This window comes from Pochonia chlamydosporia, chromosome 1 (assembly GCF_001653235.2).
Source record: "Pochonia chlamydosporia 170 chromosome 1, whole genome shotgun sequence".
NCBI lineage: Eukaryota > Fungi > Ascomycota > Sordariomycetes > Hypocreales > Clavicipitaceae > Pochonia > Pochonia chlamydosporia.
The window spans coordinates 3,684,916-3,709,601 of NC_035790.1; the positions used below are offsets into that span (position 1 = coordinate 3,684,916).

The window sequence follows — 24,686 nt, forward strand, 5'->3', positions numbered from 1 at the left end:
TATTTACAAATTCTGAAACACTGACGTAATACCGCACTTCCTGGGCTGTCAATTCTTCCACGGGCTCTAATGCTCGACCAACCAAGCCTTCCGAGTTATTGTCGCTTGTCACCGGTAGTGGGACGTTAGGTCGAAGGTCGATAATTCGCTAGAGTAAGTTTGGATAGTCCTCTATCAGAACGACATCTGTGGCAATCTTTGACTCTGAATTCCAGTGCAGAGTAACTGTGCTTCCAATCTGATATCTCGGGTCATCCTGGTAGTCGCCCTCAGACCCGGCGGCAGGTGGTTGGATGAAAGAACCGACGGCAGTCACCGAGCTGATGTGACTGATGAGAATGGCCAACAAGAGAAAGCCTGAAGGGATCATGGCGATGAGGCGTTGACACCGGGAGACTCGCAGTGAGCATCACATGAAGAAGATTTCTAGGGTTCAAGGAATGGAAGAGAAGGAAGGAACGATTTCTCTCACGTCTCTTCACGACCTTGATGGCGTGGAGCACACCTTTTACTTGCTGTTGGCCTGATATTGAATACTGTCATTGAACTATCTCCTATACACGGTAAAGAATGAACCTGGTATGGCTGCTTTCCATTTTAATCTCAGGTTACTAGTTCCATGTTTGAAACCCACACAAATATTCGCTCACGCTTGACCACCATGTCGTAAAATTTGCGATTTAATATTGCCATTACACTCACACTGTGCGCAAAGAGAGTGAAGTGTCGCCAGAGGGCCAAATTCAGTAAATTACAATCCGAATAATCCGCACATCCTCTGAAAGCCGCCTTTCAACCCTTAGACAGCTCTACCCACCAGAGGAACAGAAAGTATTACCGGGCAGATGCGTTCACAGGTTCCCATATTCGATCTCAACCCACCCAAGGTCTACTACCCAGAGCCCGAGGCATAAAGACGTTTAGACACCGAAAAGTGCCATCCGGATGGACACAATTATCATCTGTTATGCAGTCAGTCTATTTTGAAACACATGAGTGTTTGTATCTGAACTTACGCCTGCCGGCGGCACGAATGAGACCGGAACCGTCTTTGGCGTGAGGATTCACGTTGGCGGTTCGCGGAGAGAGTGACTCCGTGCTCGTATCACTACCAGATACAGCCTCCTCCACGTATGGATTAGGTGCAGGCTCGATAAGTGCAGACGCCGCTTCGGCTACTGGGGCTGCCTCTGTACGACCTACGAAGATTGCTGCAGCCAGCTGCAAAAAGGGCAGAGTGAAAGTGTTGTGCTTCATGGTGTAAGTTACGGCGGAGTGGGAGAAGTGGTGCGCGAAACAAGCGAGATAATGGTGGCATTGTTTGGAATTTATAGAATACAGCCATGCCTTTTTCGCTCAAAAAACCCTCAAAATGTGGACAGTGCCTTTTATCGCTCATGTCTTTGACAGCAAAAAAGGTAAAGGCTTTGCGTCGGATTCGGATTTGAGACATCTTAGTCTTGCATGAGTTCTCTTTTAACTATAATCGCTCATATCTGAAAACGCCACGGAAATCGAAGGTCTTGTGTCATATTCAAAATATCCTAGTAATGAGGGATTTTCTCTTTGACTTCTCATGCCTCGTGGTTGGCAGCAGCCAATGCAATAAGGACGAACCCCAGATCTGCACATAGCTTAGATCTCAACGAAGCCACTGTCTCGGGGCCAATATGATCAAAGCCAAATAGAAACGCCGATGGGCGAAGCTGCAAAGGGGACCTTAATTGTTGGTTCCCTTCCCTTCCACATGTAAAAGTATAAGTAATTCCGCCAAGATCCCCATGACAATCCTGAATACCGAAGGAGTAGATAATCAGAACCTCTACAATAATCGGTTCAATTAACGTCCATGTTAGAATACAATTTCACTTATACTTCCCACAATGCGACGCGTCGAGGTTCCACCACGACCCAACTCAATTAAGCTCTTGAAGAGCCAGGGCCTGGTCTACGCTGACATGCCCGGCCTAACAAAAGACCAGCCATATTGGCCGGATGACAGATACTACTCTTTTACCAGTGAAGAAATCGAGCTAATCGAAGAAGCGGGAAAAGATGTCTTTGGCATGTGTTGCGAAGCGGCTGAATATCTAGTCCAAAATCCCGACGTCATCGTCAACAGGATGGCAATACCGGCATTTGCGCTCCAGCAAATCAAGGAGTCCTGGCACCGTGACCCATCCTGGGGCAGCGTCTACGGAAGATTTGACTTTTCGTTTGGCGGCCTCGATCATCCGGATCCGCAACTGCGACTTCCCAAATTCTACGAGTTCAACGCGGACACGCCGACATCGCTCGTCGAAGCTGCATGCGCTCAGTGGCACTGGCTCGAGCAGACCGGGCAAGGTCAAGATCAATTCAACTCCATTGCCGAGAGGCTCGTCGAGGCTTGGAAAAGAAACCTTGACTTGATACAGAAAAAGATTGGTCACCCGGTCAAGGTGCATTTTGCCATCGGAATGGGAGACGACTCGGGGGAGGAGGTCATGAACCTAGCATTGCTCATGGACACGTGTCAGCAGGCCGGTTGGCTCACCAAGAGTTTGTTCATGGAGCAGATACAAATGCATCCAGACGGGCGGTTCCACGATCATGAAGGGGAGCATATAGACGTGCTGTTCAAGCTGTATCCCTATGAGTTCCTTGCGGAGGAAGCTGCTGCCGAGGCCGTGTTTAAGGACATGAACAGAGTTGGACTACGCGATGCTAATGGAAAATACATCGGAGGCACGGTGTGGATTGAACCTCCGTACAAGATGCTCTGGAGCAATAAAGCCTTGTTTGCGATTCTTTGGCAGCTCTTCAAGGACGATCCGCGCAGCAAGTGGTTACTGCCGACGTATTTTGAGAGCGAAAAGCCAGAGTCGCTAACCAAGTACGCTCGAAAGCCTATTTTCTCTCGAGAAGGAAAGGGGATTACACTCGTGGATGACGGCAACGTCCTCGTAGATGCGTCGACAAGCGAGTTTGGCAAGGAAGGGTTCATCGTGCAAGAGCTCTCGGTGCCAGCAAAGTTTGAGGACGGGAAGGGCAACAACATGTACGCTGTGCCTGGTCTTTGGTTTGTAGATGGTGAGTCTGCTGGCATGGGTATCCGCGAGGATTCAGGTCCGATTACGTCGAATTCCTCTGTGTTTACTCCGCACTCCATTTCAGATGGACCGTTGCAGTACACGCCGAGTAAAGTCCCGACCCTTGACGAGATTGACGCGTCGCTGAGCATTTATAAGTCTCTGAGTGACGGAGGGCATACTGGCCTTCCGACTGACATTCACAACCTCATCTACCACTCCGACTTCGCCCCAGATCAGGTTGTAGTAGTTGAAACAGTTACATGAGAGCGGTTTATCGAATGCGGGCTTTGGATGGGCGGAGAAAAGGTTCAATTTGGCAAAGGCAATTGATAGTTTTAGCTGATGAAGAAAAGAATTGAGTCGCACTTTTGAGTAGGTTCCTTGTCCCCTTGCAAGGCGACCGCCAAACCACCAAGGATTGGCATGCCTAGAGATGCAGAAATAAGCATTCGGAAGTGGCGTTATGCCTGGACACAAGCAGATGTTATTCTTGTCCTCGATGAATGGTCTCGGCTTCGGTGTGTGGCTGCAGCTTGATCCACTGCAATGGTTCTTCTGCAGTATAGAGAATTCAACTTCGCAATGATGCCTCATTACGGCGTGACATTGTATATTGCCATCTACAGTCTCTGATATAAAGTATTTGAACATATCTAAGTATACACTAACACAGCTCAATATTCCTCAGCACATAACGAGAAATTCGATACTTTGGCCTCGTTCAAATACTTCTGACCCGCCACTGAACACAACACCACATTTGCCACCTGCAGCCGCAGACTTGCCGCTTATTCTCAATGCAAAATGATGGCCGCTTCACCAGAGTCCAGACTTGCATCCGTTGAATTCATCGCAGTTGGAGACCAAGTGTCGGTCGAGACTTCTGCCCTATTCTCGACGTGCATGTTGAAGTCCACAAACCTTGATGAAGACATCCTGGCTCATGCAATCTTGGCTGATGTTATGCTCTTTAGAGATGACCCGTCTTGGCAAGCCCAGATTCTATTTCAAGCAACATCGTGACAGGGATCTGCATTTCTCCACACGAAGATCATTCGTCGCCTTGAATACTGTTCCTGATTTAGCCCCCAACTAAGCCGTTTTGGGAATAGCACCGCACTGCTGACCTTCTCTTGGACTTCAGCTTGTGCACTTCGCCGCCTTGTCTGAAGACGGCGATGTTGCATTTGGCCGGGCAGTAATTATGGAGGAAATTAATAGCGGGCTTGGTCAACCAAAGTTCTGTTGCAGAACTAACATGATGAGACCACCAAAGGAGGGTAATTATGTTTGCATCGCGTGAGGCGAAGAGTTGAGGTCATAGAGCTTCATGTCAGATTGTGTATTTTTAATCGAATTGGTACCGACTCATACATAACTACGTCAAGATATCCCTTATCTAGGAAGAAGTAAATTACTGGTCAGGAAGCGGAAAGCGTCCCGAAACGTTGAGTGACAGATGATTTACCAGGACACCGGCCATGCGAAGAAACGTTGTTTGAAGCCATGATGCAGCATTTTTAGGATGTGAATACACTTGTCAGGAACAATTTTAACCTTATTGTCCAAAAGCTTGTACTTTTCGTGCACCCTTCTCAAAAGCCTCTCCCGAATGCTACTATTTTTGGGTAGAATGCCTATCATAACGTTGTAGATCCCGGCGATGAGGATCATCATGCAGGGGCAAAGCAACTCGACCCACCACCATCATCAGCTGGATACAAGACCGTTATGTCAAAACAGTAAGCAGTCCGATCCGGTATAATAGAAATTCATTCTTCAGACCGAATATAAATTCCGAACAAGATCCCCAATTCTCACATTCCCAATTCCTCATCAGCTCACACAACCTTCCTCCTCTAGGACATATTCTTCAAGTAATACTTTTCATTTGTAAACACCACAGACCACCCTCTTCGTCATCATGCAGTTCAAGCTTCTTGCTGTCGCCCTCGCCGCGGCCCTCCCCATGGTCAGCGCATACCCCATCACCGGCAACGATGTCAACTGCCGCTCCGGCCCTTCCACCAGCGACAAGGTCGTCCGAACCTACAAGAAGGGTGAGGACGTCAAGCTCAGCTGCCAGACCACCGGCGAGTCCGTCTCCGGCAACAACATCTGGGACAAGACCCAGCACGGCTGCTACGTCTCCGACTACTATGTCAAGACCGGCTCCAGCAGCATGGTCACCGGCCCATGCAGCGGTGGTGGCGGTGGCAGCGGCGGCTCCTCCTACCAGGGCAAGATCACTCGCAAGGAGATCATGGCCCGTGGCATGTTCTGGGTGAACAAGCACGTTCCTTACTCCATGCGCAAGACTACTTCCGATCCTCAGGGCCGCAAGTACCGCACTGACTGCTCTGGTTTCGTCTCCATGGCCCTGCATGCCGCTTCTCCCGGCTACAGCACCGTCACCCTCGGCCAGATCGGCAAGGCCATCTCTTACAACGACATCAAGGCTGGTGATATGATTGGAACTCTTGCCTCTGGCACTGGTGGCGCTGCTGGCCACGTTGTTCTCTTCCACTCCTGGACTGATGCCTCCAAGAAGAAGTACAACACACTCGAGTGCAAGGGAACTGACGGCTGTGTTAAGTGGACTCGCTCTGTTGGCTGGAAGGTCGGCTCTGTTGTCGCCAAGCCTTACCGATACAAGAACGTTGTTGACTAAATCAATGACGCGCTTTGCGACTCAACCTGGATTCATTTCATTGGCATCCACCTTGTTTGACAGACCTGGGAGACTATAAACGGGGGGCACACTTCATTACCGTTTTTCTGTACTATAGCATCCTCCTGGCCACGGGTCCATCACTCTAGTATATAGTTCTTTTTTCTGTATTTACTTACTATAGAGTGGCCACGCGCCAGCACATAGTTACTTTGGCATATAAAAAGCTGTTTGTTATTCGCAAATTATTCAATCAACCTGACCCGAGTGTTGCGTTGTTGACTTGATGGAGGCGTAAAATGAAGAATGGTATGGGGTAAGAAAATCCTTATATCAGGCTACAGTGAAGAAACTCTCGACCATGAAGCCAATCCATTTGTCGTTGTCTGAGAATTCAACAGCCGAGACGAAGCAAGGCGCCGGGCTGATAGAGACATCAGAGCTCAAGGCAAATGGAGGGTTATCGTTGTTTATCAAAGCTACCATACCGAACACCAAGCCGGATCTGAGAATATTCGTAACAGAGCACAGACGTCTGCCTCATGAGCCCGAAAGACTTCTCGCAACAAACCCCACACAATAAGTAATGGCTGATGCCCGCAGCCCAGCAGCCCTGCCCCGAACTTAGCCCAAACTTGATCTCAAGCCCTACACAGCTCCTCTGTTCATCTTATCATGAGCAGAAACAAACGCTGCAATCAGCTTATCCCTCTTTCCCGCGTCTCTAAAAGCCGGATCGAGCGAAGTTTGTGGAATAGCAGGCATTCTGGTGTCTGCCTGTTTGTCCCAAAAAGACCGTTCGGCTGTTGTGATTGTCGATATGGCGACGTAGAGCTTTGCCCGAACACGGCCGTCATGGTATCCGCTAATGATTGTGCCTCCCGCGAGTCAGGTTGGTTCCCTAGGTATCCTTCGTGATGCGACTGCTGAATATTGTGCTGCTGGGATGAAGACTGTGCATCTGCCTGCATTTTGTTGCGCTTATGACACGCAACTGACCCAGGCTCGGAATTGTATTGCGTACGGTCATCGTTCGACCACACACCATTTTGGTTTTGAAGCATGTTTGAGCGTTGTGATTTTCTTTCTTGAGCTAGGATTTTGTGCCGGGGATGATGATGGAATTGCTCGAAGTGATGAAGGAAGGTCGGAAGTTGTTTGCGCCAGATGTCGAAGAAATCAAAGTGGCACTGAGGGCTGGATGCTGCGGAGCACTTGACGCGGGTCTTCTAACGATGGCAAACAGTCAATGGCAAACAATCAGATGGATACATGTATACGTTTATGTACCCAGTTACCTTAACGTCGTATGGAGAATACCCTGACAACCTATCGCGAGATAGCTACAGATTTGAGAGATTGTGGGCAACAAAAGACTAAATTTGTCAACGAGAGCTGCTCTGGATCATCACGGACCAAGTCAACCGAGTCATTCAATAGGATTGAATATCCCTATTCAACTGAGTCATTGAATATCCCTCAGAAACGCCTTATAAAAAGAGTTATAATTTCCTTCCTTTCCTTCTTTCCGTTAGATAGTCAGTCAAGTAAATATCATTTAATTTAGTCTTTTATTGCCCTCAATCTCTTAAATCTGTAGCTATCCTGCGATAGTTATGAGCTCGGTTTGCTGCTGAATTCTACTGTAAAATCGGTACTATCGCACCCTTCTCTGAAGTCTTCCTTTTCTTCCTCTAAAGGAAAGCTCCCATTACTATCATGGAAAATATCATCCCTTCCACTTCCGGGGTCATCCTCAAAGGACCCAATGACTGGAAGCCTTGGATATCGGATATTGAGAAATTGGCTTTAAACCAAGGAATCTGGGAATACCTTGACCTGAAGATTCCTACCAAACCCGCCCTGACCTGCCTAAGGGAACCCGAAGTCAGCGATATCAAAGAGTCAGCTATAGAGCCCTCTGAATTGAACGCTGAGGAATACAGGGACCTTGGATATCGGGTTAATAGATATTATCACCAACTGTAGACCTTTAAGGCAAAGCAGAAGGCGATTTTTGGTATCTAACAACACATCCTAAAGACCACAGGGGAATTCCAGGAAGTAATAGCTTTAGAAACTAGCGTTCTAAAGCAGCTAATCCTTCTTTAATCCCGTCTTTGGGCTTCTTCCTGGGTCAGGGAAAAGGAAGTTCTGACCCGATACAAATTAATCCTTAGGGCCCCTAACCGTACTAGAATTGAGACCTGGATATTAAACTGGCAGAGGGTCCTTGAGGAAGCCTGTCAAATCGGGCTGCCTGATGCCCAGGGAATTCGCCTAACCTTGGATTTCCTGATGGCTGTGGCCCCGATTAGCCCTGCCTTTTCAGAATACTGGAACAACAAAATCCTGTTAAAAAGTCGGTTAGAAAAGCCCGGATGGATGGATAAGATTCCTGACGGAAGGGTTATTTCTGACTATTTTGCTGAGAGCTATCGTCAGCAGAAAATGACCGAGGAAAAAGGGTCATTTGCAGCCACCTTCCAAAGGGAAGGAAGTCAGAGGGAAGGAAGTCAGGAAGGCAGTCAGGATCAAAGGGCCAAATCGGCTGCTTTTGACAGCCCGAAAAAGCAAGCCCCGTCTCTGCGGAAAGAGGCACTATTACGATGACTGCTGGCACCTAATCCCTCAGAAAAGACCGGTCGGCTGGGCACTAAACCCAGCGATTGAGGCCCAAATTCTGCAGAAGCTGCAGAATCCCGCGCTGGCCGCCCGAATTGAACGAGCCCGTCAGAGGGCTCTCAATCCTATTCCCCTTCCAAAGGAAGGGAAATCCGATCATCAGAATTATCAAGATGTCAAAGGCGTTGCTTTTGTCAGCCAAATTGAATAAAGGGAGCCCGTTGCTCCGTTAGTTAGGACGGCAGAAATCGCAGAATCAGATTCTGCTGCCCTGTCTATCCAAAAGGAGCCTTACCCACTAAGGGATTCCTTTATCTTAGACTCTGGGTCTAATATTCATGTATGCAATTAAATTAATTAAATTGTAGATTTTAAACTAAATCCATTAAAAGAGGTTATCTTTGCGGGCTGCAGCAACGTTAGAATTAAAGGCTTTAGAAAGGTCTTTCTTTGGGTTAAAGGAGGGCTCTTTTAATTAAATGATATAGCGTATATACCGAATTTCCACACAAATATTATATCCCTTGATAATTTTGTTCAAAAAGGGTATAATTGGAATCCGCTTACTAGTTCTATCACAAAGGAAGGACAGGAAATCTATCGCATAACCTGTCTCTTCCGTTAGCCCGTAATTAAATTTAATCTAATAGAAAGGAATACCTGTTTTTTAACGATTTGGAATTCCCTGTGGAATTCCCCTCAGAGGGCTGAGGGGAGCAGAGGGGAGGGCGGAGAAATTCCCTCGCAGAAGGAAGCGGCAGATGCCTCCCATTTTGACGATTTCTTTGAAAACCCAGAAAGTGATAACTTTAAGGACGTTGGAAAAGACTGTCAATTTAGTAAGGTTAATAAACCTTCTAAATCCCTTAGACCTAAGGATTCCTCTTAAATTAATGGTTATTTAGGCAGCTTCTTCTAAAGCTTAAAAGAGCTCTAACCTTCTTAATTAGCTAACTTAGAGCTTTAGCACTATTAGCTAGGTTATTTAAATGCTGCTAGCCTTAAACACCTTATAGAAGGTTTAAATAGGGCCTAGATTAAAGGCATTATATAAATTTAGTGTAAGGCTTATTCCCTAGGTAAGGCAAGAAAGATTATCTCCTAAAGGAGACTAACAATAAAGAGTCCCTAACCCTTCTAGAGGGTCTACGTGGATGTCTTCTATCTTCTAACTAGCTATAATGGGAAATTAGCCGCAATATTATTTAAAGACAAATTTAGTAGCCTAATTACAATAAAAACCCTTATAGAAGCCACTTAGAAAGCCCTACTTAGAGGGTTTAAAAGCTTTATAGCCCAAATTAAAAGGCAGTATAACCTAAAGATTAGCAAGGTCTATAGAGATAATAATAGAGGCCTTTAATCCTAATACAACAAATAGGTTAATATTAAAGGAATTAAAGATAAGCCTACGGCTTTATACACTTTAGCTTAAAATGGCCCTGTAGAAAGGTTAGGAGGGATTATTGCAGCAAAGGCCTGAGCGATGTAGATAGATTTAAACCTTCCTCCTAAGCTTTAGTTAGAATTCTGGGCTGCGGCTATTTATTTGTATAACCTTTCCCCTTCCAAAGCAGGGAATTAGAAGTCTCCCTTTGAGAGGCTTTAAAATTGGATGCAGGAAAATAACCGTTATACAGGATATCAGGATTCTAAGCCTAATATCACTCACCTTAGGGCGTACGGCTGTAGAGCCTATCTATTAACCAAGGAAGCTATCCAGGGCTTCTAGAGATAGGCCCTAAAGACAAAAGCCCACGCGGAAATCGGATACTTGGTGGGTTATAATTCAACTAATATCTTTAGAATCTAGATTCCTTTAAAACGGGAAGTCAGAAGGGTTAGGGATGTGACCTTCAATAAGGGGATTTTCTTTAATCCCTCTAAAAATCAACTAATTCTGCAGTTAATTTTGCAGCTGCAGCTGCCCCCACACATTGAGGAAGATGACGATAAAGACGCCCTTTCTACTATCGTGGTTAACACTCAATGATACGAAAGTCAGGAAAATGAGGAAGCCATAGATAGGGAAGATAACCCTTTAATCGCAGACACGGTCTTTAATGCAGAAGAAGGCGATAAAATTGATGCTCACCCTGCCACCCGAATTCTAACGCCGCCGTTATTAATCACAGCGGGCGGGGAAGAACAGGGAATCCAAGGGACGGACGAAATTAAACACAAACCCGAATTTGAGCCTAAATCCCTCAGCGAAGAAATTCGACCCCGACGGTCAGAAAGGAATAAAAGACCCTCTGTAAGGGCCCTAGGTAGCTATCACAGCAGTTTCTTTTTCGGGAGCTCTAAAAAGCTCTATAGATGAAGCCTCCCTCCCGAGCCGAAAAATTAGAAGGAATTAGAAGAGCACCCTTTTGGGACCTAATTTAAAGAGGCAGGAAGAGGGGAATTTTGCAGCCTTTATTAGAGAGGGACCTTTAAACCCGTTAGAATTAACCAAATTAGAAGAGAGCAGTAGCCTCTTCTACTAACTTGGGTCTTTAAGTACAAATTTAACAAGCATGGGTTCCTGACTAAATTTAAGGCCTGATTGTGTGTTAGAGGGGATCTTTAGCCCATTAGCAAAAAGGACACATTTGCAGCCACTCTAGCAGGGAAGAGCTTCTAGACCCTAATAGCGATAGCTTTAAAATTTAACCTTAAGGCCTACTAGCTAGACGTAGTTAATGCGTTTATAAATAGTCCCCTTAACAAAGAAGTCTATATGACCTTCCCTCCTAGATTCTGAAGATCTAGGTGGGCTCTAAAGCTTTAAAAAGCCCTATATAGGCTGCAAAGGTTACCACTTCTGTGGCAATAGACCCTGAACCTAACCTTCTAAAAGCTTGGGCTTTCTTAATGTACGGAAGACCCTTGCATTTTTAATAGCTTGGAATTAACCGTCTTCTTCTTTGTTGACGATATTATCGTTTTGTACCAAAGGAAGGACTCTATAGCAGCTGACCGGCTGATTTGTGGATTAAAGGAAACCTTTAATATGGAAGACCTTAGAGAGCTTTAGTGGTTTCTAGGAATTTAGATTCTTTGAGACCGGCTTGCAAGGAAGCTTTAGCTATATTAGGATTCCTACATTGAAAAAATTGCTACTAGGTTTAATGTTAGGAAAAATAACCACTTTAAAGGAAACCTAATGCCGGGAAATCAGCTGCAGCTAAATTTAGGTTAGGCATTATTTGATTAAATTCAACGATATTAGCAGATTGTTAGTTCCCTTAACTACCTAGCGGTTATTACTAGGGTTAATATCGCGAAGGCTGCTGCCAAATTAGCTAAGTTCCTTTTTAATCCCTTAGAATACTACATCCAAGTCAGGATCCAAATTATTAAATACCTCTATTCCTCGCGATACCTCGCGATCAAATTCAATAACGGCGATGTCTTTAACCTTAAAATAGCTTCCAATGCAGCTTTCGCTGATAACCCGATTTCCCAAAGGTCATCGCAGGGCTTAATTATTTAGCTCTTTAATGGACCGGTCAGCTAGACTGCAACAAAGCAGGGAATAGTGACGACTTTGTCTACTAAGGCAGAATTACTAGCTTTTACTTATACGGTTAAGAAAGTTATAGCTATTTAACGACTTTTTTAACAGCTTTATCTTTAATTAGAAGGAAAACCCTTAATTTAATATGATAACCTTTAGACAATACAGCTTATTAACAGTTAAATTCCCTGATTAAAGACAGCCCTTTATTATGTTAATATTCACAGTAGCTAGATTTATTAGACCTTTTAGGAAGGAAAATTTAATATTACTTACGTTCTAACGTTAGAAAACCTAGCCGATAGGTTGATAAAGGTCCTATTAGGTTAGAAATTTAGTGCCTTTATTAGGCAATTAGGTCTTATTAATATCTTTAGCATTATTAAAAAGGAAGGAAAAGATAAAATAGATGACTAAAAACAGCTTTAATTGAATCCCTTTAATCCAAGCTGGGGGGGTGTGTTAACGAGAGCTACTCTAGATTATCACGGACCAAGTCAACCAAGTCATTCAATAGGATTAAATATCCCTATTTAACTAAGTTATTAAATATCCCTTAGAAACGCCTTATAAAAAGAGTTATAATTTCCTTCCTTTCCTTCTTTCCGTTAGATAGTCAGTCAAGTAAATATTATTTAATTTAGTCTTTTGTTGCCCTTAATCTCTCAAATCCGTAGCTATCCTGCGATAAAATTAAATAATTTCTACTTGACTAACTGACTGACTATCTAAAGGAAGAAAGGAAAATGACCTTCTTTTATAGACCAATTTGAGGGATTTTTCTGATACTGAGGTCGGAGCAGAATGGTCAAAAGACGGATCGAATTGCTCAGGACAGAGGGAAAGGGAGGTTTGAGCTGCTCTCGTTGACACAACCTCATTCAATGCAAGTCTTTTTGCTCTATACATGAGTGAAGCCGCAGTGTGAGGTCGTAGACAGAGCAAAGGAGAGATGGATGATGCAATCAGACGTCTCACTGGAGGGCACGCGGCAGGGTGACCTGTGGAAGAGCAAAATGTGTATGATGATGAAGATCTAGCTAGCTATGGGGGCTGTCAGAGAGACTAGAGTCACTAGACAGAGAGGGGGTCACGTGCCATGGCCCCCAACACCCAGTGTCTACAGGTGTGAGCCACAGATTTACATTATATGGGGAAATTTGGAATCAGAATAGTATTCAATTTCTAGCTAGATGACAAAAGATTGAAGAAGCACAATGTCAAGTACTCTTTCGTTCCAAGCTCGAGTTCATCCCTTGGACCAATTGCTCATGTTCCTCCTTTAGTTCCTGTCATACCCCTAGATGCACCCAGCCAGCACAAATTTAAGGCGAATATCTCACTACTTGTCCAAAAAGTACTCAGGTTAATATATTGTTTTCCTGTCGGTATAGCAGTAATACAACTCACTTTTCTTTACACATATACCGAATCCGTACATGCGGTTTGTCGTATCACATTCTAACCCCTTTTCGCAGGACATATTAGTCCGATATACCTCATTGCAATCTTGACCCTCTTTTTGGTTCGCAAACACCACACTGGCCAAGGACATGAAATAAAGGAACTTCATAGTAAATAGACGAAGGGATACATATGACGGAGCGTCAAAAGTAGCGGTTGGATTTTGTATGGAGATTAATCCACAGAGGTAAAAAAGGAGTATCAGGGGAAGACGCCCAGCTTTATATGATGCTGTATTGACTTTGAGACATTACCCCGAAACACACTTACTGCGATGGCACGCAATCATCTATCTTCAAGACCACCAACTGACGGGCTGGGCCCGACGGTGTCTCGACTTCCGTTCCGACTCATATCTATACCTGCATGACCCCTCTCTGCTCTGTTCTTTTTGTCTCTAAGCGAAGCTATTGCCTCACATCGGGGTTGGCACTGACTCTTGGGATGACTCTAGCCCTTTCTTTGCATAATCCCGACACCAGGCGAGAGTACTGTCGAGAGCTCAGTCACAGTGTGACGGCATCATTGAACCGACGGGACTGTGCCGCAGGGTGGTGCAGAGCATTCTGACGGCCAGCTTTTAATTCAATATTCACAAGCAATCTTTTTATCGCCACGAGACTTGAAGGTCGCAAGCAGTGTCTTTTAGTAGCTTTGGTATTTGGTCCTGTCTCTCGGGCCGCCGAAAACACAGAAGTCTTTGATAGTTGCGGGGATGAGAACAGTTAACATGGAAGCAACGACAACACTCAACACATCAACGGTCTTGCTTACGCCAAGTGAAACCCCTGAAATTATCTCACATGACTGGGTAATGCTGTAGTCGCCATTGTAACATGGCAACATCCCCGTTGACCTCGATGCCGTTCACGATATATATATTCACTTGCTTCACAGAACAAAAATGAAATATGTAACCAAGTCTTCAAATCATCATTCGTAACTATTTTGAATTATACTATGGATTAAGTAATAAAAAGGAGTGTACAACCCAAGAATAGAAGGAAGGGCGGGCGTTCCATTTGTAAACCAAACATCTCATCAACGGATTACCAAGAGACCAACCAAGTAGAGAAGTCACAGACAGCGACAATCAAGTCACACGTCATCATTGTAAACCTAACCCAGGATGGCCTTGAATTTTATCCTCTGCCCCGCTGAAAGAAAGAAAGCAAGCCAAACTCCGTTTCCGCAATCACCAACCGCGACTAGTAGCCGCACTTCTTGTTGGAATCATTGAACTTGTAGCCCTTCTTATGGCAGACACAGCACTTCTTCCCATCATCGTACGATGCGTCTGAGCCACAGTCCTTCTGGCACCTGCGGCCATTCCACTTCTGCCCGTGAGGGCACGAGCAAGTCTTGCTGCGGGAGTCAAACACCATGCCGGGGTTGCGGCAGACGCAGCAGTTCTTGTGGTCGTCATACTTGGCGTCCTTGCCGCAGTCAGGGACACACTTCCAGCCGTTCCAGACCTTTCCAGCTGGGCAGTGGCACTTCTTGGTATGTGAGTCAAAGACCAGGGAAGGGTTGTGACAGACACAGCACTTCTTGTGATCGTTGTACGACGCATCAGAGCCGCAGTTGTGTTCACATCTGTGTCCGTTCCACACCTGTCCGGAAGGGCAAGCACAGGTCTTGCTGTCTTTGTTGTAGTTCATGCCGGGTTTCTTGCATTCGCAGCATTTCGACTTGGGATTATACCAGGCATCCTTGCCGCAGTCGACTCTGCACCTGTGGCCATCCCAAATTTGTCCCTTGGGACAGCTGCAGGTCTTTGAGTGGTCGTCAAAGACCATGCCTGGCTTTCTGCACTCACAGCACTTTGTCTTGGGGTTGTAGGAGGCATCCTTTCCGCAGTTGGGAACACATTTCCATCCGTTCCAGACTTGTCCGTTGGGACAACTGCAAGTCTTGGAGTGGTCATTGAAGACCATACCGGGCTTCTTGCACTCACAGCATTTAGTCTTGGGGTTGTAGTTGGCATCCTTGCCGCAGTTATCGACACACTTCCATCCATTCCATGTCTTACCGGCTGGGCAACTGCATGTCTTCGATTGCTCATTGAAAACTTGGCCAGGCTTCTTGCACTCACAGCACTTTGTCTTGGGATTATAAGAAGCATCCTTTCCGCAGTCGTGGACACAGTTCCAGCCGTTCCAAACCTGGCCAGCAGGGCAGCTGCATGTCTTTGATTGCTGATTGAAGACTTGACCGTGTTTCTTGCACTCACAACACTTGGTCTTGGGGTTGTAGTCGGCATCTTTACCGCAGTCGTGTTTGCATGAGTGGCCGTCCCAAGTCGTACCGGTGGGACAGCTACAAGTCTTGGATTGACTATTGAAAATCATTCCAGGCTTGTTGCACTCGCAACACTTAGACTTGGGGTTGTAATGAGCATCCTTTCCGCAATCATGAACACATCCGCGACCGTTCCATGAAGTACCAGCCGGGCAGCTGCAAGTCTTGGAGTGACTATCAAAAATCATACCAGGCTTGTTGCATTCGCAGCACTTAGTCTTGTCGTTATAGTGAGCATCCTTGCCGCAATCGTGTGAGCATTTGTGGCCGTCCCAAGAAGTACCAGCTGGGCAACTGCAAGTCTTGGTCTTATCATTGAACTGCATGCCTGGCTTGTTGCATTCGCAACACTTGGTCTTCTCATTGTAGTGAGCATCTTTGCCACAATCATGAGAGCAAGAGTGGCCGTCCCAAGATGTTCCCGCAGGGCAACTGCAAGTTTTGGTCTTATCGTCAAACTTCATGCCCGGCTTATTGCATTCGCAGCACTTAGTCTTATCATTGTAATGAGCATCCTTTCCACAGTCATGAGAGCAAGAACGGCCGTCCCAAGACGTTCCAGCAGGGCAACTGCAGGTCTTCGATTTATCGTCGTAGTTCATGCCAGGCTTATTACATTGGCAGCATTTGGTTTTCTCATCGAAATGGGCATCCTTGCCACAGTCATGAGAACAGGATCGCCCATCCCAAGACGTTCCGGCAGGGCAGCTACAAGTCTTAGACTTGTCATCGTAATTCATGCCCGGCTTATTGCACTGACAGCATTTGCTCTTTTCGTCATAGTGGGCGTCTTTACCACAGTCATGGGAGCAAGAACGACCATCCCACGAGGTGCCAGCAGGGCAGCTGCAAGTCTTCGATTTATCGTCGTAGTTCATCCCTGGCTTATTGCATTGGCAGCATTTAGATTTCTCGTCGTAGTGGGCATCCTTGCCACAATCATGAGAGCAGGAGCGGCCATCCCAGGTGGTCCCAGCAGGACAGCTGCATGTTTTAGACTTGTCGTCGTAATTCATGCCTGACTTATTGCACTGGCAGCATTTGCTCTTTTCGTCGTAGTGGGCGTCCCTGCCACAGTCATGGGAGCAGGAGTTACCATCCCAAGAGGTGCCGGAAGGACAGCTGCAAGACTTAGATCTGTCGTCGTAGTTCATTCCCTTCTTATTGCAGACGCAGCAATGGCTGTTGCTGTCGTAGGTGGCATCGTTGCCACAAGAGTTCTCACAGTGAGAAGTCTTGTCGTTCCAGGAAGTGCCACTAGGGCAGCTGCAGCTCTTGGACTTGTCGTCATACTTCATATCCTTCTTTGTGCAGACGCAGCAGTTGCTGCCATGATCGTAGCTAGCATCCCGTCCACAGTCTGTACGGATAGCCAGATCAGCAGCATTCTGGCCATCAAAGTTCAGACTAGGCACGGCGCTGACCACGCTCCATGACAGCACCGCAGATGCAAACAAATGCTTCAAAAGCATGATGAACGGGCTCCGGAGACGGAGAGAAGAAAAGTTGTAATGGAAGACTCTCAACAGGCAAACTCCAAGAGTCTTGTCCTTGATGTGATCAACATGCAAGTTTGTTGCACGAGCGAAGAGAGACTTCTTTATATAGGCAAGGGGACTTGAGCGGCTCCAGAATAATAATAGAAACTGTGACTGGTTGAGACTCTTCTGCAAACAATAGAAAGGCTAGGCCATCCTCCTGCATATCGTCGGGGGAGGTTTTGCCGTTTACGCTCCGGACTAAACAAGTTCGGTAGACAATTTGCTTCTTGGTGTGAAACACCCCCAGCCTCATTCAGCCTTCTACCTGAACCTACACCTCCATTGGATGTTATCATGTAATGGCAAGGTCTTCGGAAAGCGGAATTGACAGGGCCTGGAACACAAAAGTCGCAACTTCATTGTGTTGGGTATCCTGGCAACTGAGGGAAATCTGAGCCTTTGGGCCGTAGGATGAAAGCCCAAGTACCGACACTAAAGCAATTAGCATTCAGCTGAAGTGAATAGATTTGCAAATAATGTACCTATCAGGGTTTAGAACAGGACCGGTAGAAGAGCAAAAAGGGACATCAGACGCCACAGCAATATTTCCACACCCCTTCGTTATGCAAGTGTACAAACTACTGTCTGGCAAGCGGCCGCCATGGCCTCCCCGAAGCAGCGAATGGATCGTCATAGATTTGGGTTTTAATTTCCTGTGCAGAACCAAAAGAAACTGGGGAGTTCGTATTTGGTCTTGAATGCAATGCGCACAATGAGTGACCAATTGTATCTGTCGCGCCTCATACGACCAAAGCAAGCTCAACACCAAGCTCAAGCCTACGAAATCCGGGACAGTATAACAACATCTGCTTGTCTTTCATTTCCACAAATGCAACAGAAGGAGTGCAAATACCGCAACTTGGACTCTCAACTATTAGCTGCATACAGAGGCAATTGTTAAGCGGGGAGATCGACAGCCGCACAATCAATGCATTGTTTAGAGCTGTGCCAAGTTCCAGCTCAAGACGGGATCGACTAGCCCGGAAATACGTGGTAAGCTTCTCCAAGAAGCATCAAGTAGCGGCCGACTTAACAAAGACGGGCAGGTTATTGAACCTTGTTGGCAGAGACGTGGCGATTAAGTGTAAATCATGCTCAATACGAACGTTTCTGCGTCAACCGTCTGTCTGGTAAAGGTCGCCGAGTCTCCGAAAAGTCAGTTTCGGTCCCTCGCGCGATGTTGCGGTGACTCGACTCCAGTCTCGATGGCGATGCGATCCTTGCATGAGGCGCCCCGTGTTTAATCCCGGTTTACCGGCAGTTTTTCAGCCCTCTGGCCTTTTACCCGGAGCTGATTCGATGAACAAGGCCCCAGGCGGCAGGAAGTCGAGTTGACTGGGCCGAGTTGGATGACTTCAGGGGAGAGACACACGCAGATCCGCATCGGTGAGCCGTGACTGGAACAAGTCGATCCATGTCTAACCATGTCTGAGGCTGACCAACAACAACTCAGTGGCTACGAATCAGGACTTGCCATGCCAGCCCCCAAGCCAGCCACCGTTGTCTTTCAGGTGAGTGCCTGAACGTCCGGCTGTATTGTTTTTCTTTTGGCACAAATTGGGCGGCGGGGTTTGTCCAAAGAGAAGTCGAGTCGAAGCGGGAAAACTGAGGAGTTTGGCCATGGTGGTTGGGAGGCTTGACCTTTGTCCATTCAATGCACGTCGAGTGGGAACAAAATAATGCAAGGTGAGTTGTTCCTTACTGTACTTACTTATTAATAGACAATGCTTGCATTGAAGACGTTATTCCCAGCCTGCCCCCTCGGTTATGTATGAGCCTCCCATCTCCCAGCCGATGTTTTCGGATTCGATGCCTTCTGCGACTCCGATCATGGGACTTCCTTCAGCCCAGTTCTCGTTCCTGACGCAGAGCTGGGCCATCCAAGCCATCAACCCATTGTTTACCCCAGTGGCGCTATCTGTGGCCCAAGCCCAAAAAGTATTTTGCTGCATCATGGTTTCCTGTTTGGCTGGAGAAAGCTCAGCACTAGCAAACACGAGTAGAGCTAGTGAAAGGGGCAACGCCCCGTTGCTTCTTTGGCCACATCAGGAGAAGGGAGGAAGTCTATTACACTATAACATGAAATTATGACACCTAACCACCAACTACAGCACAGCTATCAAGCCTCGGGCGCTGCAGCAGCCTTGTTCTGCCCGGTCGGGGATGCTTTGCCTCGCGACCTTCAGGGCGCCGCCGCTGGACCCAAATGGCAACCGAGCGAAGTGCTGAGGCGTTTTTCATCAAGAACTAGATGAACGACGCCGACTTTTGCCTCGTTGTCATGGCCTGGAAGAATTGGCGGCTGAGTCTCTAGACCAAGGTTCTTCAACTCTGTGGCGCCTCCGCTGATGACTGGATTTAGATTTCACATTGGAAGGGTTTGCCTAGTTTGGAGACGAACTGATCAAGGAAAGCAATTTCCTCAATTCGCCAAGAGAGATAGCCGAGCCAAGAGATCTGGAAATTCAAGCAATGGCTGAAACAATGGCAATGGCAGACCCTTCCAAAATCGTTCGAACAACAGTCAATGGCTGGCGGATACCAAACTCCCAAGCTGTACACAGAACGCAACTTATATGCAAGACACTGAGCTCGGCCCTCGTTCGTGTTGAAGTGGATACAAGCCCGACTCTAATAGACACAAAGGTGGATGTAGCGGTAAACGGTGTGTCGTGCCTGACAAGAAGAAACAAACAAAGCCGGATGCCAATGAACCGAAGACGGTGGGCAAGGATGGAGGCCCAAAGACCATGTTGCCCGACTCAATTGCAGAAAACGCCTTTTCAATGGCCTGGGACCGGATTGGCAAATAATACAGGAGAACCGGCACACTAGCGACTTCCGAGAAGCTGAACCACACTGAGGTCGAAGCGTGCCCGGTGTGTCGATGATGCGAGCTGGCATAGTGGCGTTTGCTCTTATTCCACATCTGGACGTGTCTAAGCACGATGTTGGACACGCCAAACCTGCCAGCGCAGGCAATAATTCGGAAGTTAGTCCATGGGATAGCTGGTACCTCCGCGTGAAGCCATCAGGATTAGGCAGACAATGTCCGGACAGGGCCGTGTTGCCAATAGAGTCAAGGTCTGTGGTCCTGCTAAACTATTCGGTGACGTAAAAATCAAGCTTGTTTTGGGGGACGTGGAGTAGTGGGCAGCTGTGCCGGACTAGACAAAGTTGGACGTTGACATAGAATCAATAATGCCATGGAGCTGAGTCCGTTTGATTTCCACCAACGGAAGATCCAATAACACTGTCACAAACACACACGCTATGGGAAAAGCATCAACAAACACGCCATGATAGATTGGCCAGTGCTCTAGTGAAATCGCGGAGAGCACACACTGCTACGTTGGAAAGTTGACCCCGTGGATCATTTGCCAGCCATAACTCGCCCAGCAATAAGTACAATTGGGCTCGGAGGTGAGCCACAGACTGGAGAGTTTGCTCCAAGGACGGTATGGCTGGCTATAAATAGTGCCTTTGTCGGATAGAGTTTGAGTATTTTGCCATATTCTGATTGGTTATTCAGGAACGCCTTCTGCCAAGTTTCTTGACATCAACAGAGCACAGAGATGTACATCACCCCAGCTTTCTTCGTAAAACCAATTTCTCTTATTCAGATTTACTTAGCTTGAATAGGGGCTTGACTAGACTCTACCATTGTTGACATTGATGTTGATAGATTCGGGTTACCGCAGCTGACATGGTTGGCAATATCAATACATTCAACCCTTACGTCCCACGCCTTTGAAATCACTCACTTTCCATACATGGTAAACACTGAAGGCGGTTCTCTCCAAGTCTCGCCATATGACTGATACTCATTATACAGCCTGAAAAGTCAATTGTTAGCCTTGACTAGCCGTGTTGCTTGAAGTATTTACTTACCCGAACGCTTTTGGACCGGCCGCCTTGAGGCCGGCCTTTGTCATCCACAACGGATGCGCCGGCATGGCAATCACACCGACGCGGAGGCTATACCGCAGTTCGTGCGTGGCCAAGGCCGTGCCGGTATGCAGGTCAATGACGGTGATGAGATCCGGCGTTATGCATAGCATCTCTGGTTCCTCCCGCCCAGACGGGTCCCGTAGTTGCGCACTGAAAAACTCATTCTGCAGCATGTTAGAATAGCAAAGTAGATATAAACGATAATACTGACCTGGTAACTGAGCACAAGTGGTCTCGTATCAGAAGACTGAACCTCGTGGTCCTCGTCTTCATCGTTGAACGGCTCCAACGTGGCAGTTCCGATGGTCCAGCCCCCTTTGATCTCTCTCCGAACATCAATCACCTTGCCTGTGTACAACAGCTTTGCACCTGGAACAACATCGAGCTGTGGAGTAGAGCGGTGTTAGTAAATGCCCGAAGTTTAAAGTCAAGAGGATACACACCAATGCAGGAACCACATCCTCCTTTCGCTTTCGAGCCATGAAAATTGCCCTGCCAATGAACCACGCCGTAGATAGCCCCCCGAGGCAGCAATACTGCTCGATCGTGTTCTTTGGCAGCGGCGCCATCGACATGGCGACATATAGTCCGAGTTCCACAGAGACCGTTCGGGCGATCGATTCGAGTCTGTGGCTGTCCTCTACACTTGCAATGATTTGCACATTTCCTCGCGCATCGGATAAGACGGCCGGAGTTGGGCTTGCTTGGCCGTACACATACGGGAGCGCCATGTCGACTTTGGGGAACGCCCTGCCCATGGTGTCTGCATCGACGATGGGTAGATCCATGATGGCGGCAGAGGCAAGTGGCCGCATGCCATTGGATCCTCCGATTTCCGCAGCCATGACGGCGTCACAGCCATCGATGCCGAGGAACCGTGACAGAGTATGAGTCGCCTCACTTAGCTCGTCGTCTCCCATGAGCCGTTCATTTGAGACTGACGGAGCACCGACGCAGGCAATCATGGCGACCTTGCTATCCGGGGAGAGAGAGGAAGCGTCGATGATGCGCATTCGCTTCTCTGGAAGCGAACGAAGCATTTCATGCGAGTGTATTAGAGCAGAGTAGACGGATCCGCCGCCGCCGGTGCCCAGAATGCCACAGCCCTCGGCTATGAACTCGAGGTCAATATCAGACACAAACCATTCTCCAGTTGCCTTATTGACTTCCGGGGTGTAGTTTTCCAAGTCTCGGCTCAAAATTGGCTCGTCTGATGCGTAGTGTTTGAGCTCTTTGTGAATATGTGGGCACTTCACCGTATCAGAGTCGCCGTTCGCGAGCCTAACCGGACCGTTATTAAGTGATTCCTTGCATAACGCCCACTGCATCTCCCCAGTCTAAATGCCAAATTAGTAACAGCATGGAAACGGAAGTCTACAGTTCCACTCACGGCCTTGACAACCGCCCGGACGGCGTTATTCGTGACGTACTGCAGGGGAATCAAGTCTAGCTCCATTACTTTGACTGATCCTTCCACAGCACCATTACGGTAGGCTAGGCTCACAGCCTCAGCCTTTAATTCCTTTACTATTTCATCGTGGGATCTGCCGTTCGGTATGATAATCCTGTCGACCTCACCGGAAACCTGTCAAACGTTAACTCCAACATCCCGATTGGGAACCACCAAAGGGGTCTGTACCTTTGCGATTGCTGCACCAACAGCATTTGCCACCTTGTAGAATGGAGGTCTAATGCACTTCTTAACATTCCTGAGTTGCTCAGTCTGGATAATGGACCCTCCGCCAACGAGAAGGAGAATGACATCAGCATCCGACGTCTTCATGGTATCAATTGACTTTTCTAGCATTGCTGTGATTCGCTTGGACGCTCCTCGAACTACTTCAGGGGCTACATCTGGGTTCCAGGAAGGTAGGCCATCTTCGTGAATTCCCACGGCTGTAGCAACATCTGTAGCCGTCAATGTTGAACCACCGAAGCAGCGAGCCTCGTCTTGCAACCGATGGCCAACCGAAATTGGGCCGACTGAGATGCGGCCCTCTTCGTCAGATTCAACGAGAGAACCCCCTCCGAGGCCAATGCTCACGACTTCCGGCATGCTGAAAGCTGTGCGAACGCCGCCAATTTTCGCAGTGGCTGAGGCCTGTCGAGGAAATCCAGATGGTGAAAGGGCGGCGAAATCAGACGTTGTTCCTCCGATATCAGCCATGATGATTTGGGATGACTGGAGATCGAACGGGGAGTCCTGGCGATGAATTCCGGCGACAAAGATAGCACCGGTCAACGAGTTCTGTCCGTTGTCAGCACTGTAACATTACCAGCTTAGAGATGAGGGTGGAAAAGACTCACCGTAGCACCAGAGGAGAAAGTCTTGATCGGTGTCCGCGCTGCAGCAGCGGCTTCTAGAATCGTTCCATCGTTTTGAGTTACGTACAGCGGGCAACGCAGACCGAGTTCTGCAATGGCCAATTGAAAATTACGGATAGTCTTACGGGCAAATTTCAAGATACTTCCATTCAAGATGGCAGCATTTTCTCTCTCCACGAATCCGACTCTGCCAATGTCGCGAGAACAAACAACGTCAATGCCCGGAATTTCCCGCTGTAAAATGCGTCTGACTTTCTCTTCCTGTGGTTCGTCGGCAGTATCAAGAGGAGAGAAGACACCGACAACTACTACGGTGGAAATAGCTCGCTTCCGAATTTCTTCAGCATGAGTTATGACCTCATCTTCGTTGACTTGTCTGATTGTTCGTCCGTCAACTACAAAGCACTGTTAGCTTTGATAACCCGCAATGGAACGATGACGCGGCTACATACTTTCTAGGCCACCGTCAAGATACGCCGTGTACCCATCCAGCACTTGCCGCAAAGAGGATGGAAAATCAGCAAATGGCGGAACCTCTCTACCAAATGGTCCGCATAGGCGCAACACAGCTACGCGACTCAAGTTGTTCCTATCCGCCTGCACGACGGCGTTGATGAAATGCGTTGTTCCAACGTTTACCGAAATGACATTGTCAGTGGGAACATTTGCATCGGCGATGACACGCTGGATAGCGTTTTGGATTCCAGTCGTCACATCTGGTGTTGTCTGACACTTGAAGCTTGATAGGATCTCAATGTCGTCGGAACTTGGCTGAGTTGAGGCTAGGCCGTTGGCCAATTCTCGGCGACAAGCCACAATGGCGTCGGTGTTGGTGCCACCTTTGCGAAAGAAGGGTTAATCTTTCAGGCAGAACTTGATATTGATAGGAAACGGGGGAGAAGTCGACGTACCAACATCAACACCAATTCTGTACAGTCTCTTTGCCGAAATAACAGTCATCTTGGAGAATGCGCAATTTCACTCAACCTGAACAGTCAGCGGAAAGTTGAGGCATCACCTCGAAGCCAAGGACCCCCAGCATCTTTTATCAGTAACATCGAATTCTCCATCGAGACCCGGGCATTCGGACTTTGGCTGGCAGGAAAAGGTAACTTGTTGGGGTATCGCATGTTATGTCCGATCTGGAAACGTCGGATGCAGAATGGGCTCGCTTCACCAGGGGTCGTTCGGACTGTCACGTTGCTGATTGGTGGACGCGGAAGTCAATTCTC

The 24,686-nt window shown here is 47.4% G+C and overlaps 7 protein-coding genes across 7 annotated transcripts; 3 read left to right on the forward strand and 4 right to left on the reverse strand.

The window, feature by feature from the left end:
• Window positions 1–873: 873 nt before the first annotated feature.
• Window positions 874–1,257, reverse strand: VFPPC_12932 (hypothetical protein; the record flags this gene model as incomplete). Its single annotated transcript, XM_018290709.1, has 2 exons — window positions 874–962; window positions 1,017–1,257. The coding sequence occupies 2 exons, from the start codon at window positions 1,255–1,257 to the stop codon at window positions 874–876; spliced, it is 330 nt and encodes a 109-aa protein (XP_018149235.1).
• A 626-nt stretch (window positions 1,258–1,883) lies between these two features.
• On the forward strand, window positions 1,884–3,338 carry VFPPC_12933 (glutathionylspermidine synthase; the record flags this gene model as incomplete). Its single annotated transcript, XM_018290710.1, has 1 exon — window positions 1,884–3,338. One exon carries the CDS (start codon window positions 1,884–1,886, stop codon window positions 3,336–3,338), a length of 1,455 nt encoding a protein of 484 aa, XP_018149236.1.
• Window positions 3,339–4,998: 1,660 nt separating this feature from the next.
• On the forward strand, window positions 4,999–5,745 carry VFPPC_00943 (NlpC/P60-like cell-wall peptidase; the record flags this gene model as incomplete). Its single annotated transcript, XM_018280861.1, has 1 exon — window positions 4,999–5,745. One exon carries the CDS (start codon window positions 4,999–5,001, stop codon window positions 5,743–5,745), a length of 747 nt encoding a protein of 248 aa, XP_018149237.1.
• A 6,820-nt stretch (window positions 5,746–12,565) lies between these two features.
• On the reverse strand, window positions 12,566–12,781 carry VFPPC_17353 (hypothetical protein; the record flags this gene model as incomplete). The annotated part of the gene is made up of 1 exon (XM_022429067.1): window positions 12,566–12,781. One exon carries the CDS (start codon window positions 12,779–12,781, stop codon window positions 12,566–12,568), a length of 216 nt encoding a protein of 71 aa, XP_022285916.1.
• A 1,763-nt stretch (window positions 12,782–14,544) lies between these two features.
• Window positions 14,545–17,109, reverse strand: VFPPC_00946 (hypothetical protein; the record flags this gene model as incomplete). The annotated part of the gene is made up of 1 exon (XM_018280863.1): window positions 14,545–17,109. The coding sequence occupies one exon, from the start codon at window positions 17,107–17,109 to the stop codon at window positions 14,545–14,547; it is 2,565 nt and encodes an 854-aa protein (XP_018149239.1).
• Window positions 17,110–19,650: 2,541 nt separating this feature from the next.
• VFPPC_17352 (hypothetical protein) lies at window positions 19,651–20,013 on the forward strand (the record flags this gene model as incomplete). Its single annotated transcript, XM_022429066.1, has 1 exon — window positions 19,651–20,013. The coding sequence occupies one exon, from the start codon at window positions 19,651–19,653 to the stop codon at window positions 20,011–20,013; it is 363 nt and encodes a 120-aa protein (XP_022285917.1).
• Window positions 20,014–20,938: 925 nt separating this feature from the next.
• Window positions 20,939–24,414, reverse strand: VFPPC_00948 (hydantoinase; the record flags this gene model as incomplete). The annotated part of the gene is made up of 9 exons (XM_018280865.1): window positions 20,939–21,014; window positions 21,070–21,293; window positions 21,341–21,514; window positions 21,573–22,466; window positions 22,520–22,714; window positions 22,769–23,377; window positions 23,437–23,849; window positions 23,907–24,293; window positions 24,366–24,414. The coding sequence occupies 9 exons, from the start codon at window positions 24,412–24,414 to the stop codon at window positions 20,939–20,941; spliced, it is 3,021 nt and encodes a 1,006-aa protein (XP_018149241.1).
• Between the last annotated feature and the right edge of the window lie 272 nt (window positions 24,415–24,686).